This window comes from Schistocerca americana, chromosome 3 (assembly GCF_021461395.2).
Source record: "Schistocerca americana isolate TAMUIC-IGC-003095 chromosome 3, iqSchAmer2.1, whole genome shotgun sequence".
Taxonomy (NCBI): Eukaryota; Metazoa; Arthropoda; class Insecta; order Orthoptera; family Acrididae; genus Schistocerca; species Schistocerca americana.
Genome location: NC_060121.1, coordinates 692,819,703 through 692,837,320, shown reverse-complemented (window position 1 = coordinate 692,837,320; position 17,618 = coordinate 692,819,703). Strand labels below are relative to the sequence as shown.

The 17,618-nt window shown below is 44.0% G+C and overlaps 1 protein-coding gene across 1 annotated transcript in view; it reads left to right on the top strand.

Moving 5' to 3' along the window:
- LOC124605779 (chymotrypsinogen 2-like) overlaps nucleotides 1-17,184 on the top strand; it is a 424,134-nt gene extending 406,950 nt beyond the window's left edge. Inside the window, exons 7-8 of the mRNA XM_047137664.1 lie at nucleotides 8,581-8,732; nucleotides 14,343-17,184. Of these exons, the coding sequence (XP_046993620.1) occupies nucleotides 8,581-8,732; nucleotides 14,343-14,522 (332 nt within the window). The 3' untranslated portion in view covers nucleotides 14,523-17,184. The remainder of the gene's footprint in view (nucleotides 1-8,580; nucleotides 8,733-14,342) is intronic.
- Nucleotides 17,185-17,618: the final 434 nt, after the last annotated feature.

The following is a 17,618-nucleotide window of genomic DNA, read 5'->3' as shown; positions in this document are numbered from 1 at the left end:
TGTCTAAGGCGTTCATCCTGACCGGGTTGCCTCCAAACACGTCTCCGACGATTGTATGGTTGAAGGCATATGCGACACTCATCGGTGAAGAGAACGTGATGCCAATCCTAAGCGGTCCATTCGGCACGTTGTTGGGCCCATCTGTACAGCGCTGCATGGCGTCGTGGTTGCAAGGATGGACCTCGCCATGGACGTCGGGAGTGAAGTTGCGCATCATGCAATCTATTGCGCACAGTTTGAGTCGTAACACGACGTCCCGTGGCTGTACGAAAAGCATTATTGAACATGGTGGCGTTGCTGTCACGGTTCCTCCGAGCCATAATCCGTAGGTAGCAATCATCCATTGCAGTAGTAGCCCTTGGGCGGCCTGAGCGAGGCATGTCATTGACAGTTCCTGTCTCTCTTGTATCTCCTCCATGTCCGAACAACATCACTTTGGTTGACTCCGAGACGCCTGGCCACTTCTCTTGTTGAGAGCCCTTCCTGGCACAAAGTAACAATGCGGACGCGATCGAACAGCGTTATTGGCCGTCTAGGCATGGTTGAACTACAGACAACACGAACCGTGTACCTCCTTCCTGGTGGAATGATTGGAACTGATCGGCTGTCGGACGCCGTCCGTCTAATACGCGCTGCTCATGCATGGTTATTTACATTTTTGGGCGGCTTTTCTGACATCTCTGAACAGTCAAAGGGATTGTGTCTGTGATACAGTATCCACAGTCAAAGTCTATCATCGGGAGTTCTGGGGACCAAGATGATGCACAACTATTTTTTATGTGTGTATAAGGAGTCTTCAAATGAATGTGTACAAAACGTCATAACAACCAAATAAAGCACCTCAGGCATGCTGCAAACTGGGTGACGAACTGAAGCACATAGTGTAGGAGTGGGACGTATCACAAACACAGGAATTCTGGGAACAGGGAATACTTCAGCACGTGAAACAGTAAGATTGTTGTGCTGAGTCCTCTTGTGATTTCTTTTGAATAAAGGGTTATAGCCACAGAGTTGTTTCTCACCTTTTATTTTGAACGCCCCTCATATTTTCACGTAACCAATGAGGAGTGAGGCAATGAATTTCTAGCACTGAAACATAAAACATTCTCTTCTTCGCTACTGTCACAAATATTTGGCTGTTTCTCCGAATATGTCTCGGATTACGATGTTGTGGTTAGGTTGGGACCTAACAACAAAGCTTAAAGGCAGCAATTAAATTTATGATCTTGGTTGTCACAAATATTTGATACTTTCTTCTCGTATACGTCACAATTTTCGAGTATGGCTTAGACTGGCAGAAGAGCTTAAATTGCTCCGAATGAAATGAACAGTAATTAAGTTTGTAATCTTGGATGACACAAATATTTGGCTGTTTCTTCCGAATGTGTTATGAAATGGGATTAGGCACTGATTTTAGGAAGTAGAACGTAGTAGGTGATTACTGGTTATCAAAGAAATACTTTTATGCACTTTATTTGACCCTCAGCAGCACAACGTAAATATAACATTGCTCAACGGTTAGACCGTGCTCTACCACATCACTGTTAGAGTTCATAACTTTTAATGACTTTAATTTGATACCTTAAAAAGTAAACTTGACCATGCAGACTGCATGAGAACGCTCACTTCAAATTGTGTGTACACGAATGTTATTACATTAACTTGTCGATCTTCGCAAACATCAAACTTTTCATAATCAAAAATATATTAAATTGATTTATCCAAAATTTAATAAATGCAAGTTGAAATTAACTTCAAACAAATTAGCTTAAGATAAAAATATTTACTGTTACTATACTGCAGAATGTTCAATAAGGAGTTTCGTTATTAACAGGCTTATTGTCACGTATGTGTTGCGAATGAGTAGCGTAAAGTATTGTGAGTATGTAGCTAAGTGTATAATGTTGCGCAAGTGTACCAGTAAAGGAGTAACCTAACGTCAACAGGGACCAGCAGCACAGAAGTTTCTGGAAGGAGCAGAGGTCAGGAGGACAGCGCGTGATCGCGTGAGACGCGCTTGATGCGATCCTATATAAGCACCGCCGCCGGCGCTGCTGAGGATTCAGGTTCCATCCGTCTGCCCCAGACGCTGTACCTGCGCCACTCTGACCCCGCGACGGGACTTAGTTTCTCGTGGCACTCAGCTGCACAGAGTACATGCAGGATTGCGCATCGTAGTCAGCGTGTTAGTGCCTCGTAGAATTCGACAGTTGTTTCCAATCCTACACCGTTGTTCAGTCTCAATTATTATTCAGAGTTCCTCGTCCTTTTTCCCACCGAGTTTCCTTATCTGAAAATATTCCAGCTTGTATTCTAACGCAACAGGTTTACGAGTTAGACGAGCCACTTCACAACTGGAGACAGCGTCAGCTCCTATCCTGATCCGCTTGCAGGACACTACATTACGACCAATGACCATTTTCATATACATACACACTCAGCACTTAGCCTTAACCTATGCAGTAAAAAAATTAAGGTGACTTTTTAATATTCACCCTCCCTTTTTGACCACTGAGGTTCCTGGCAGTTCTAGGCTCGTCGTTCTCTCGTCTTTATATTAAAAAAGGCGTGTTAATGAATAAGACCCAAAGTTCGGAGCAGCTCGACTTACTGCCAGCTCCAATAATTATTAGACTGCGAGTAGGTATTCTCTGGCGGCTAGGTTACACATGCATAAACACTTCATACACATGACACAACATCGATTAACTTGCTGTAAATCTTCACAATGCCTATTGAAGATTCCCAAGGTTAACGTACCGATTGCTTACACAACAGAGTCGACTACCAGCTGCAGCGTTCCCAATTAACGGTCGATGCGCTCCAGATTCATTCACCGTGATATAGATCTCCAGCTACCAAAGGGCATGGCTCCTGTCAGAATACTGGCCGCCTCGCCTCCAGACGCAAGTCCACACACTGCCTTCTTGTCTGCGCGTGCAGTGAAACGGCTAGTCTCGCAGCGGTACGCTCTCTTTCGGTGACTACAGGCACTCCCAGAGCTTCACTTCTCACTCAGTACGCTTCTATATCTCACTCTGTGATTACTCTCTGTGTTGTCACCGCCAGACACCACACTTGTTAGGTGGAAGCCTTTAAATCGGCCGCGGTCCGTTAGTATACATCGGACCCGCGTGTCGCCTCTATCAGTGATTGCAGACCGAGCGCCGCCACACGGCAGGTCTAGAGAGACTCCCTAGCACTCGCCCCAGTTGTACAGCCGACTTTGCTAGCGATGGTCACTGACTACATTAGCTCTCATTTGCAGAGACGACAGTTTAGCATAGCCTTCACCTACGTCATTTGCTACGACCTAGCAAGGCGCCATATTCTTCAAGAATGTATTCTGAACAGATAATATTGTGAATCATGTACCGTCAAGAGCGACGTTCATCATTAATGGATTAAAGTTAAGTATCAAACTAATTACGTCCGCTTTCTGAATTCTAATTCCTTGTCATGTTCCAGACCTCACGTCAGTATAGTTCTTCCCTCCTCAGGCCAGCCTTCGTGAGCTAAAACGGGTGCATTTCGGCCTTCCACTAGTAACACGGTGTAGGCTCTTCTGCCAACACAACACTCTCCTCCTCTTACTCTGTTCAGCGATTCTACACTGAGGTGAAAAAGTCATGGGATACCTCCTAATATCGTGTCGGACCTCCTTTAGCCCGGCAAGGTGCAGAAACTCGGTGTGGCGTGGACTCAGCAAGTTTCTGGAAGTCCCCTGCAGGAATATTGAGCTTTTCTGCCTCTTTAGCCGTCGAAAATTCTGAAAGTGTTGCCGGTGCAGGATTTTATGCATGAACTGACCTCCCGTTTACGTCCTAAAATCTTCGATGGGATTCTTGTCGGGCAATGTGCGTGGCCAAATTATTCATTCGAATTGTCCAGAATGTTCTTCAAACCAATCGCGAACATTTGTGGGCTAGTGACATCGTTGTTTGCGATCAAGAAGTCCATGAATGCAAATGATCTCAAAGTAGCAGAACATAGCCATTTCCAGTCAATGACAGGTTCAGTAGGACCAGAACACCCAGTCTATGCCACGTAAGCACAGCTCGCACCATTATGAAGCCACCACCAGCTTGCACAGTGCTTTGTTGACAACTTGTGTCCATGGCTTCGTGGGATCTGCTTTCACCAACTGAAGTCTGGACTCATCTGACCATGCCACGGTTTTCCAGCCATCTAGGGTCCAAAAGACGATCACGAGCCCAGGAGAGGCGCTGCAGGCGATGACGTGCTGTCAGCAAAGGCACTCGCCTCGGCCGTCTGCTGCCATAGCCCATTAACACCAAACTGCGCCGTACTAAATGATACGTTCGTCCTACGTCCCACATTGGTTTATGCGGTCATTCCACGCAATTCTGCTTGTCTGTTAGCACTGACAATTCTACACAAATGCCGCTGCTCTCGGTCATTAAGTGAAGACCGTCGGCCATATCTCGTGCATGGTGAGAGGTAATGCCTGAAATTGTGGTGTCACCGCCAGACACCACACTTGCTAGGTGGTAGTTTTAAATCGGCCGCGGTCCATTAGTACATGTCGGACCCGCGTGTCGCCACTGTGCGATCGCAGACCGAGCGCCACCACAAGGCAGGTCTCGAGATACGGACTAGCACTCGCCCCAGTTGTACGGACGACGTAGCTAGCGACTACACTGACGAAGCCCCGCTCCTTTGCCGAGCAGATAGTTAGAATAGCCTTCAGCTAAGTCAATGGCTACGACATAGCAAGGCGCCATTAGTAACATTGCATGTATCTAAAGAGTCTCACTTGTATCGCCACAATCTCCAGATGTACCAAAAGGATGGATTAAAGTTAAGTATTCCAGAACGTACGTACTTTTCTTTATAGCATTCATTACGTATCCTGTTTCAGACCTCACGCCATCCTGCTTTAGCTTAGCGCGTGCCTTTCGGCTTCCTCTCATTGTTTCTAGGCTGTCTTGTCTAGACACAACAGAAATCATGTATTCTTGACGCGCTCTTGACACTGCGGATCTCGGGAATACTGAATTCTCTAACGATTTCAGAAATTAAATGTCCCATGCGTCTAGCGCTCCGGGTTCCCGGGTTCGATTCCCGGCGGGGTCAGGGATTTTCTCTGCCTCGTGATGGCTGGGTGTTGTGTGATGTCCTTAGGTTAGTTAGGTTTAAGTAGTTCTAAGTTATAGGGGACTGATGACCATAGATGTTAAGTCCCATAGTGCTCAGAGCCATTCGTCTAGCGCTAGCTACCATTCCGAGTCGTGCGGCCATATTCGCGTCAGAATCCTTTTCAAATGAATCATCTGAGCAGAAATGACAGCTCCGGTAATACACTGCCCTTTTATATTTTGTGTACGCGATACTACCGCTATACCATGACTTTTGTCACATCAGTGACAAATTGCTGCAGAATTCAATGGTGGGCCATCAGCGAGTGTCAGCTTGCCAACCATTCAACCAAACTTCATCGATATCGGCTTTCGGAACCGAAGGCCCACTCGTGTACCCTTGATGACTGCACAGCACAAGGCTTTATGCCTCGCCTGGACCCATCAACACCGACATTGGACTGTTGATGACTGGAAACATGTTGCCTGGTCGGACGAGTCTCGTTTCAAACTGTATCGAACAGATGCACGAGTACGGACATGGATACAACCTCATTAATCCATGGATCCTGCATTTCAGCAGGGGACTGTTCAAGGTCGCGGAGGCTCTGTAATGGTGTGCGGCGCGTGCAGTTGAAGCTATATGGGACCCCTGATATGTCTAGATATACTCTGACAGGTGGCACGTTCATAAGCATCCTGCCTGGTCATTTGCATCCATTCATGTCTATTGTGTATTCCAACGGACTTCGGCAATTCCGTAAGGAGAATGCGACACCCCACACGTTCAGAAATGCTACAGAGTGGCTCCAGGAAGACTCTTGAGTTTAAACACTTCCACTGGCCACCAAACTCCCCAGACATGAACATTATTGAACATATCTGGGATGCCTTGCAACGTGCTATTCAGAAGACGTCTCCACCCCCTCGTACTCTTACGGATTTGTGGACAGACCTGCAGGATTCATGGTGTCAGTTCCCTCCAGCACCACTTCAGACATTAGAATTATATTAATACCTTCAGCTGCTGACGGGCGTTGATATATATCAACGGGGACTCGAACCCGGGATCTCCTGCTTACATGGCAGACGCTCGATCTATCTGAGCCACCGAGGGCACAGAGGATAGTGCGACTGCAGTGACTATGTCGCGCACGCCTCCTGCGTCACCCACATTCTCACCTTGTATGTCCACACACTATATTCGTAGTGTCCCACCCCAACACACTCATTACTCATGGAAGACATTCTTACCAGGTCCCGTAAGAGTTCGGGGAATATGTGTTCACCCACACAGAAGAACACGGTCATGGCCGGTATTTCCAGAACTATATATTATATAGATATGGTGTCTGTTCTTTCGGACATGTCCGAAAGAACAGACACCATATCCATACAGTACACCTCAGACATTACTCGAGTCCATGCCGTGTCATGTTGCTGCACTTCTGCGTGTTCGCGGCCCCCTACATGGCAATAGGCAGGTGGACCAGTTTCTTTCGATCTACAGTGTATATACCAGTTACAATGCAAGACTGCAAATCAGTATAGTGGGAATGAGAGATAGAAGTTTCAAAACTAGGTATAAAGAACATATAAGAAGCTGGAAGTATAAAAATAGCCATTCTACCTTTGTCAGACACCTGATAAAACAAGGATATAACAATATAGTTTGGAACAGGACATGATAATTATTAGGGTGGGAAATTAAAAAAAAGCTCTTACATTAAAGGAGAACATTAATGCTGAAAGAGCCCTTGAAATGAAAATGAAAGTAATTAATGAACAAGTAAAGATAAACAAAACCTACTGGTCATGTCAGCTCTCTCTCTCTCTCTCTCTCTCTCTCTCTCTCTTTCTCTCTCTCTCTCTCTTTCTCTCTCTCTCTCTCTCTCTCTCTCTCTCTCTTTCAAATATATACACACACACACAGACATAACAACACATGCACACACGTAACAAATGAACATTTATGATTTATGACATTTAAGAAACCACATATAAACACCAGAACGCAAACAAAACAAGAAAGATGAACACACAACTACAGTGGCAACACTGCACACCGTAAACACACACATTCAGTACGCAACATCACACACGTGGATTAACAATATCAAAAATCGTAACAGCAAAGGATAATTTAATCTCACTTGTGCTGCAAAAGTTATTTCTAAGCTGAAAAACAGAGAAAATCCAACATGGAAGCATATTTGTAACTACTTTATAACGCGTTTATTATGTACATAAAACAAACATGTAATACGTGCCACTGAAGATCCTTGACAAACAGATGATGGGAAAAACGTATGGGAAAAAACAAACTAAGTTTCATGGTCACAAACTTTTTGTTAACAGTTTACCGGTTTCGGTCTTTAATGACATCATCAGATCTCTTTCATAAAAAAAGTCCTAATGTTTTTATGAAACACATCTGATGATGGTCGTTAAAGACCGAAACCTGTAATCTGTTAACAAAAAGTTTATGACAATAGACGTAAATTAAAGGAAACTTATTACATATAAGTTTCATTTAGCCTTAAAGACGTAATACATTTCCGAAAATTTTGAGGCAACTAAGGGCCGTCACAAAACGGATAAATTGGCGCCAATTTAAATTATCGGGAATAATTTCTAATATTATCCGCAAGCAGTTAGAATATGACAGTCAGTTGTTTTAGAACTGTTGACATTACGTGATCTTTTCCAACCATGTAGCAGCTAGCGTTGATGCTTCAGCTTGAAATACATGTTAACTCGATGTAGCTGAAGGCGTGTCGTCTACAGAAAACAGCTCTTATGTGCTTCCAGAAGACTCACCTTGATGATTCTAAGGGAGTTCCTCTACATAAAAGGAATCGATAGAGTGGCTGAACCTTAATTCTTTAATTAGTCTGTATCTGTCTGTTATGCTTTGATACGTCATTAATTGACATTTAATATTAATATTGTGTCAGTATTAAAGATAAATTTGTGTTTCTGACAGTAGACATGCCATCCACTGCAGTAAAATCGTGCTAAGTTTGGAAATGTCTCACAATAATGCACCAGAATGCGTGCCGTAAGTGTCACCATCCAGTGAAGAAATGATTACATGAAATAAGGGCACAAATCATGTCGTTACTTTCATTTGCCAACTTAGTAACAAACTGCTTCTTTGCTAACAGCGTTTTCTGAATAAATTCTGTACTTGAGAGAAATATTACTGCCAATACTTGTGCTACATATGAAGATTTTCGCTACTTGTGCATTAGATTGAACTATCCAAAACACAGATTTTGAGGAAAAATTGATGAGAGTAAAGAAGTCGGTGGGACTCTCGGTCATTCGAGAATCTGGTAACGATGGTGACAGATTCGCAGCCTTCCCTGGAGCTGCGTCTGTGGAGAGCTATCGCTGCATGCATTCTCAGTGACTGGATAACACGTCGGAAATGTTGGCACCACGTAACGCCTACTCGCCTGCTCGCCTTGTGTTGCAGACTCTGACCACTCGGTGGTGCTGAAGGAGATCTCCGTGCCGCTGTGGAAGAACGCGGACTGCGAGAGGATGCTGCGGCGGCACTTCGGGCCGCGATACTCTCTGCCAGACACCGCCATCTGCGCCGGCGCCGAGGGCCGCGACGCCTGCGACGTAAGTGCAGCCACCGTACTAGACGCCGGTTACATAGCTTGTTAACGTACATCGAGCTACTGCTGTACTACTCCCCTTATTCGTAATCTGTCCAATCAAAACTATTCTTACACCCCAAAGTAATGCAGAACTCACGAGTAGGTACCACGAGTGGCGGGTCCGTCAGTGTAGAAGTTGTGTATTCCCGACATACTGCCGACGGAAAAGCGACCAAATCAGTGCTAAAAAAATATTGTTTGTGTCTACAGTCGCGATTTATTTATTTTGCCCAAACATTTATTTTTTCATAAAAGTTGTTGAAACACCTGGTTAAATCCGCAGGACAGATCAGGTAGTTGGAATTGTGGAAAGGGGTCAAAAATGAACGGCGGTCAGCTACACTCGAACACATTTAACTTTATTTAGATGCCCAAACATTACAGCGCAAATCGACTGAACATGTCACACAATCTTATTAGCTTAAGGGCACAACCTCTTTAATTTTTTAAACGGCTGAAGCCACACGATTTAAAACACAACTACAATAAATTTTCAAAGGTAGAAGGCCCAAAGCTTTATTCTTAAATAATTTTTAAAAAGGAGGCTGAAGCCCCAAACAATCTCAGATTTAACATGTAAGGAATTTAAATTTTAAGACGGCTGAAGGCCCATGATTGAAAAACACAACTACAATAAATTTTCAACAGGTATAAGGCCGAAAGCTTCACCCAGAAAAAAATATTTTAAATGAGGCTGAAGGCTCAAACAATCTAAGACTTGGCAAGTAAGAAATTTTAATCTTAAAACGGTTGAAGTCTCATGATAGAAAAACACAACTACAATAAATTTTCAAAAGGCAGAAGGCCCAGAGCTTTATCCAAAAATATTTTAAATGAGGCTAAAGGCCCAAACAATGCGAGACTCGACAAGTAAGGAACTTTCAGTTTTAAAACGGCTGAAGGCCCATTATTTAAAACCCAACTAAAAGCATACAAATTCAAACCATCGGGTATGAGCCATTAAAATACACAGTCAAACAGCAATGAGGAAAAGTGATACAGCCAGCGGCGCTCAGAAGATTCCGGGGGTCGGTCTGCAATTGAAATATTAACGTTCGCTTAGGGGGGACAGATAGGCGGCCCAACTATATCCGATCCGCCGGCAACCCAACCAACAGAGAGTCAACGGACCCACCGACAAGACGACTTGCTTTCCACCCGACCAGTACACAAGGAACTCCAATGCCAAAACGTAAAAGGCGTAGCCGCCCACAACCAAGTATGCGTAAGCTGTCAAAACTACATACACATGTTGGACAGCGACAACACGCTGAGGAAAGGACACTGCCTGAATTTTACGTCAGCGGTCACAGTAGGTAAACGGAACACTAACGGCCACAAGGCAGAAAATTCCGCTGGTGCACTTGGACTTGAAATAACCAAAATACAGCGAAACTCCACCGGATGGTGGCCAAACTTTCGCCAACTCGAACACTCGCTGTTGCTCACGTGAATACACCGAACAGCCAACCAAGAAAACCAGACTGGCTTCGGTAATTAAATCACCACTCAGCTTTGATGTCCTGGGTTGGTGATCCACGAACCTCGTAGCAATTGGAACAGCTCCCATACACTTCGTACAGACAGCCAGTGGGCCCGGTCCACTGCGCCGCATGGAGATTTCCTGGCTGATCCACACCAACCGACCGACTGCCACACATCTGCACGGAGACAGCACTAAAGCAACTGAGCAGTCGACATCAAAAGCTACACGAAGTTTGACGAACACATGCACGAAGGACTAGACTATACTAACGACAGCGACTGTGCAATAACGAACCACGAGTCGGCACACGCGGGCAACCCTTAAGCGATCGCCGGCCAACATACACGTCGTCCGACAAGACGACAGACCGACGACCAGCCAAGGTGGTCCGCACTCAGGTGATGTGTATCGGCAACCGTCGGGCGAGTCATGGCTGTCCGGACCTCACTGCAGCCGCGCCCCGACTGAACTTCTGCCGCGTCCTAAGTCAAACACTGCCAGGTCCGAACTGCAGTGCTAGCGCCTCCCAACTCACTGGCAGATCCAAACTAACTCCCAACACACGATAACCGGGAAGTAATAGCAGTCAGCAAAGATAATACACCAGGGCTTATATCGATAAGCGCCGCTGCTGCCGCTCACGGGCAGGCAAGGCGGCAACTCAGTGACATCAGTAATTAAAATTAACATAACAAGGTGGTGGTACAGTAAAATCAGGATGTCAAATGAGATATGGCATGAACACGAGCCACGCACGGCTCAGTTGTGAGTAGAGAAGCAGTAACAGAAAACGAGTCGTTCAGGAGAGCTAAGTGACTTCGGATGTAGTGTAGTCATTGGCTGCCACCAGAGTAACAGATCAAGTAGAAACATTTCAGTCTTCCTAAATGTCCCCAAGCCGACTGTGGCTGATGTGACTGTCAAGTGGAAACGCGAGGGAACAACCGTAGCTAAACCGAGACCAGGGAGATCTTTTTTACTGAAGAACAAAGATCGCCGAGCACTGCAGAGGTTAGTTCTTAAAAACGCATGAAATCAGCGGAAGGGTTCATTCGTTAGTTCCAAAGTGCTGCCAGCTGCCCAGCTAGTTCGATGACTATGCGGAGGGAATTCAGCTCCTCACAAACCACCCATTTCTACACTCAACGCTAAGCGACACTGGGGGCGGTGTAAAGAGCGACGCTGGACAGTAACTGACTGCAAGCGAGTGATATGCAGTGGTGATTCATGCTATACCCTGCGGCAATCCCGTGGGAGGGTTTGGCGAATGTCTGGAGAAGGTTAGAACCATTAAGTGTAGAGCCAACAATGAAGCACAGATGAAGTAGTGATACGGTATAGGGATGTTTCTTGTGGTAAAATGTCGACATCTTACTGCACTCAAGAAAATGCTCAATGCGGAACGATATGAACATATTTTACAGCTCTGTGTACTGCGTACCGAATAGGAATAGTTCGGAGAGATTGACTCTATAAACATATCAATGCATCTTCTCATAAAGCAGCATCTATGAGGCAAAAGCTTGTGGACAACAGCGTTCCTGAAATGGACTGCTATGCTAAGAGACTCGACCTAATCCCACTGGAACCATTTGGGATGAGTTCAAACGGCGACTTCGTTCTAGATCCCAAGGTCCACCCTTCTCTGGTTTCGGTTCTCGCTGATTAATGGGCTGCCATTCCTCCACAGACACCTCATTGACAATGTCCCTGCAGACTTCAAGCTGTCATAAAAGCGAAGGTTGAACTACCCCGTATTGACGTTCACTAATGAGTGTCCTGACGATATTCGTAAGATAGTATTCGTCTCACGAACTGAACTTGTCCATTCTCCCCCTTTTAGCCTGCCCGGAACACCGACGTACTTTTTCTCCGTCCTGCTCTCCAGCCATTATATCATCGTAGTCGGTTTTTTCTCATAATAAAAGACAGCAACAAGCGGCATGTATCAGTCGAGGGTACACGTCGCACAATTCAGTGCCTGGAGTGCCACCTCGTTATTCCTACCCAGATCTCACAAATTAAGCATAGTACGACATCCTGAGGTACGTTATTGTTCGAAACCTTGTTACTCAGATCTTCCTCGTCTACAATTCGAATAGATTTGTGAAGAAGACATTATGTATTTCCTATAGCACTCATTCTTGGATTACTTATTTCTTCAGCCGGCCGAAGTGGCCGTGCGGTTAAAGGCGCTGCAGTCTGGAACCGCAAGACCGCTACGGTCGCAGGTTCGAATCCTGCCTCGGGCATGGATGTTTGTGATGTCCTTAGGTTAGTTAGGTTTAACTAGTTCTAAGTTCTAGGGGACTAATGACCTCAGCAGTTGAGTCCCATAGTGCTCAGAGCCATTTGAACCATTTTTGAACTTATTTCTTCAAATGGGGGTCAGAAACCTTGTAGATCATGCGTTACGGTGAAAAGCATGTTTTATTACAATTTTACAGAAATAACACGCATTTTTCTTGTATTTCCATCAATGAATTTCATCATACGTCTCTAAATTTCTAGTTTCGCAGTTACAACTAAAGTAGCTGTAAGATACCAGACCAGCACGTGTGACGTATTAGCCTGTTATAAGAACGGGAGTCTGAGGGTTCAGGTACATCACGGGCGGCGCTGTTAAGTGTGGGACGGACCAATGAGGGAATAGCATCGCGTGACGGGAGTTCAAATTGAAAGTATTCAATTTATCATAAGTTAACATAAAGGGAATTACATGGAATTTTCCTAATTTTTCGATCGTGTGGTAGCGTCCACTTTCTTCGGCCATGCTGATAGATGCTTTGGGTCGTATTGTCGTGTCCTGACTTAGGTGGGAGAGGGAAAAAGGGGTTGCTGGTCAGTCTGCGCTCCTGAGCGGTACAGAGCAGAAGGCAGAAGGACAACTCACAGTGAAGGCATTTGACTGTTTTTTTTTTTTCTATCTGAGCCAACACTGGTACAGGCATTTACTAGAAATGCAGGTGGTAAGACTCGGTAGGGAACTCATTGTGGAGACTCTTGGACAAACAGGGTTTTGAAATAGTTGTTTATTCCAGACAAGACTAACTAATACGCTGGAGGCTAGTTCTAGGCTTAGAAAAACCATGAATAACACTGTTACAACAGAAGCCAGTGCAGAAGTCCCAGGAGTGGATGCTAACCACAGTAGGAAACACTAGCAGTATCTTAAGGCAACAACTTAGTTGCAAAACAAAACATAATGACTGTTACACTGTTCACTGAGGCACTCCGAGAGAGAGAGAGAGCGCAGACATACGCGGAGCTGGACCGAGGCTGGAGCTGACGGACGCGGATTCGGCGCCCATATCGTCTGACTGAGAACTCTGCCAAAATGCGGAATCTAGCGGTTTTAAAGAGTCGTGTGGGGGCACTGTTTTTCCCACTTTAAGCCACCCAGACAATCCCATAGGTCTCTTGCAGGTGCCTGCCAATCACGGTTTAGTTAGGTCCCGTCTACTGCTCCTAAGGGGGGGGATGTTAATGCAGTTGCACTAACTAAGTCCGTATTTGGTATCAACATTGCTCAGCTGAAAGCTAAACGTAACTGCTCTGCCAAATAAGGCTTGCAACATTATTGTTATACGTCATTTAGCCCCGCCCCTCGGGCTCCCAGGAGTAGGGACTGCTAGGTCAACAGTTTTTGGCGTTTTCGCTCTCTTTCTAACCCTTGTGAGTCTACTGACGTTGCTGTTCTCAGGGCTAGTATCAAACTGGCTTTATATACTAGTACTTGCCTGTTGGTTACAAAGTTCGACGCTGACAACCTGCTACAGCGTCTAGACGACATATAAAGTTACATGTTAATTCCCTGAAGAGGAAGGCTCTCCCCTTACTGTTTACTTCATGTAACAATAACTCTCCTAGTTTCGTCTGCCCTCAACATCGTCTCCGCCTCTGCGCCATGGAACGCCCGTCCTCCTTTCTCACAGCTTCAAGATAACACTACAGTAGCAAGGAATAATCAATACATTACAGTATTCTGCCCACGGTCCGCGAGTTGGGCACCCCCGGTGTACGTAATCGTAACAAATCATTACGGAAGGGACTGTGGAATTACAGATGTGTGTTTCTGTGGTGCAGGGTGACGGCGGCGGACCTCTGGTTTGCGAGCAGAACGGCCGCTGGTACCAGGTAGGCGTCATCAGCTTCGGCGTGGGCTGCGGGCGCCGCAACACGCCGGGGGTGTACACGCGCGTCGCCATGTACGAGCAGTGGATCATGGACACCGTGCTGCGGCACCGACACTCCGGCCGGCAGTGACGGCGGGCGGCGCGGGGGCGGAGGCGCCCTCTGCCGCTGTGACCGGCGGTCGCCAGGGGGCAACGGGCCTCCGGGATCCGGGCTGCTGACACTGTCTCAATCGGCTGTTCGTCTCGCAAAACTAGAAGCGCCGTCCCTGAAAGTAACGGCGTCCAGAGGGAAATAACGTGCCCGCATGGCTCCTCAGCAGTGGCGTTATCTCTCTCGCCTGGTTTCGACCTTGTGATACTGTGATGAGTTGTGTTTTATTTATCTGCTGAACCGCAACTTCCACGAAAACTTAGATAACGATAAAAATAGATCCATACGTGAGTATTATATTACGAACCTCTAACGACGAGTGAGTGTTAATAGATCGTGACGCGGCCTTGCAATAATGGTGCAGAACAACTTCTAATGGATCCTACTGTTGTTTTGTAGCCTATAAATTGATTTTATAATGTGCACAATTGGTTGCTAGTCGTATAATAAGTATAAGCAAATACCCATTCGTGCAAACAAATTCTCTGAAAGTGTAAAGTGTTATGTTGTAATTTATTTGGAAGTCCTGTAGAGACACACACTTTTCAAATTTACTGCCCGATACTTCGCTGTAACTGTAGGTAAACATAGTAATCATTTCTTTGTTTAATTGACGTGCTCCGTCGCCGTCGACTGTTTTGCAGTTTTGTTTCCGGTTTGAACCAAACTACCAGCACGATATTCATGTTACAATTTTCACTCATAAGTACATGTAAACGTTTGTTGTAGAATTAGATGGTATTTTGTTTACAGCTTCCACAGACACGTCGAAAATACTTCCATACATTTTTCAACGATTACTGTTCGTGCTTTGAAAACTAATGCATAGGAGAGTAAAATGCTAAATACTTTGTCGATCAACTTTCGCGTCTTCTGTGGACAGTGTTGAAGGAAGATAAAAAAGTATTGGATTAGACCTTTTTAAACCTTTCTTTCCAAACGATTAATTCATAAACAGTATTCGCAAAACAGTCGTTAAACAGTTTGTAGTTAATTATAGCTTCCAAAGCGTAATATTAAGAAGAGAGTCATCGTTAGTAAAATTATAGTAATAATTTGCGTCAGTTCCAACTAGCTAAAGACAAAAAGTCGAATGAAAGCCTCTGTAGCCACTGAAAAGAAGTAACGTAAATTTCACAATATTTTTTATGACTTTCCTTACGAAAAACTAATGCAAATATGGTGCAAGAAAGTTCCGTTAGCAAACTAAAAATAAAGATAGTCATTCGTAAGGAATTCGTATTCTTGATCAGCCACTTGTGCGAATTCAAATAGATTTAAGTTTTTGAAAAGTAGAACATTATAGTTAACCGCAAACATCTACCATGTAATCCAGAACACAACTTTCGAGGAATAGATCAGCGAAATTGACATTTTTCAAATTATTCCAAGCCATTCTTAGCGATGTCTTTTCTTCACTATAAGACGTGAGTGGATCCGGCTGTACTTCATTCATCCTTCTGATTTATGGTAACGAATAAAATTCACGTAGGTTAATAAAGATTCCTCTAACGGGCGCAACGACTGGAGTTTTCCTTTTCTTAATTATTATCAGTATTTGTAATTACATGTAGTTAGAACTATAAAAAATTTTGACCTCTTAGATCTCCATTTCATTAGTTTTCTGCTGTTACATTATAAGTTGATAGCCCTCTGGGAGAGAACCGATAAATGTTTTCTTATCGAAAAACTTTATTTCATTCTAAGCAGTCTGACATGCATTCATTACGTTATTATAGATTTATAGAATGCTAAATGTTAAATATTGTCTTCCTGATTAAGCATCTAAGAATCCTATTTTTAATAAGAAGTTTTTATTTAAATATTAATGTTGAGAATCACAGAACACAATAGGATTCTCAAGGTCTATATGTGAACAATTTTGTATCGCAAAATATACCGTGCATTATAACGATACGTTCAATTTTTTACAACTCAAAACTTTCCAGCAGTATAGTTATGGTCTCTGAAAGTACTTCTGAAGTTGCTGACCGATACAAGAAAACCACGATATTGGTAGCTCATTACGTTGGTTCCTATTTTTCTCCACTGTTATCCCACGAGTATCAGATCCGTTAGTATCCTTCACACTTACACATACAGTAAATTTATTTTGTTGATCTTCGTCTGTGAATCTTGCTATCTTGCATGTGTTGTTTCAGTAATATTCTTATCCGTTCATTTCCATTTTTCGTGGAAAGCTGCTCAGATTCGCCCACCCTAAACGTTGTTTATGATTTTCAAGTCGAAGAAATAGTGAGTATGGTAGTTTTTTATACCCCTCTGGCGACAAATAGTGTAGATTTTTAAAAGGAATAAATTATTTACAGTTTTTGGTGTGCTTATGAAGAAATGTTAAAGCCTAAGTGAATCCCGTTGTTGCAGAGTCAATGACGTAAATAAACTCCTCTCTTCTATCACTAGACACTATTTGTCACCGTGTATCGGTGCAAATGTTGAAATGGGATTGCGGCAGATGATAATTAAATAGTTTATTACGACAAACGCTAAATGAGTCTTAAAACTGTAGGATTCTGCTTTAATTTATATGAAATGTGTTATTTGTAAAAGTAAATGTACAGAAAATTATACTGTATAATTATGGAATACTCCATGAAAATAAAGTATGTTATAGTAACAACTAAGAATGGCAAATTTACTTATATTTCCCACAATCAAAATATAATCATTGAAATTATTGCTTCCTACAACAGGATAATTATAAGAAAACTCTTGCTGAAATGTATGCCAAAACCTCTCTAGAATAACACGCTGGAAATTTGATAAACTGTAACATAAAAACGCATCATAATGTATTATGGACTGACCTTTCATGGATTTATGCTAGGCGGTGTACCGAAACGAAATACCAACTACTGCCAAGGGTGAGAATCAGTGGCCCTGGGATAACAATCCGAGGTTGATTTCGTCTACCGCAAAGGCTGTGGCTGGTGTATTCTGAGGAGTAAAAAGAGTTTTTCTCATTAATTTACCTTCAAAGTGAAGTACAATAACTGCGGGATACAACGAAAGTCTTCTCTGTCAACTACGTGAAGAAAACATTTGCAGCGGCCT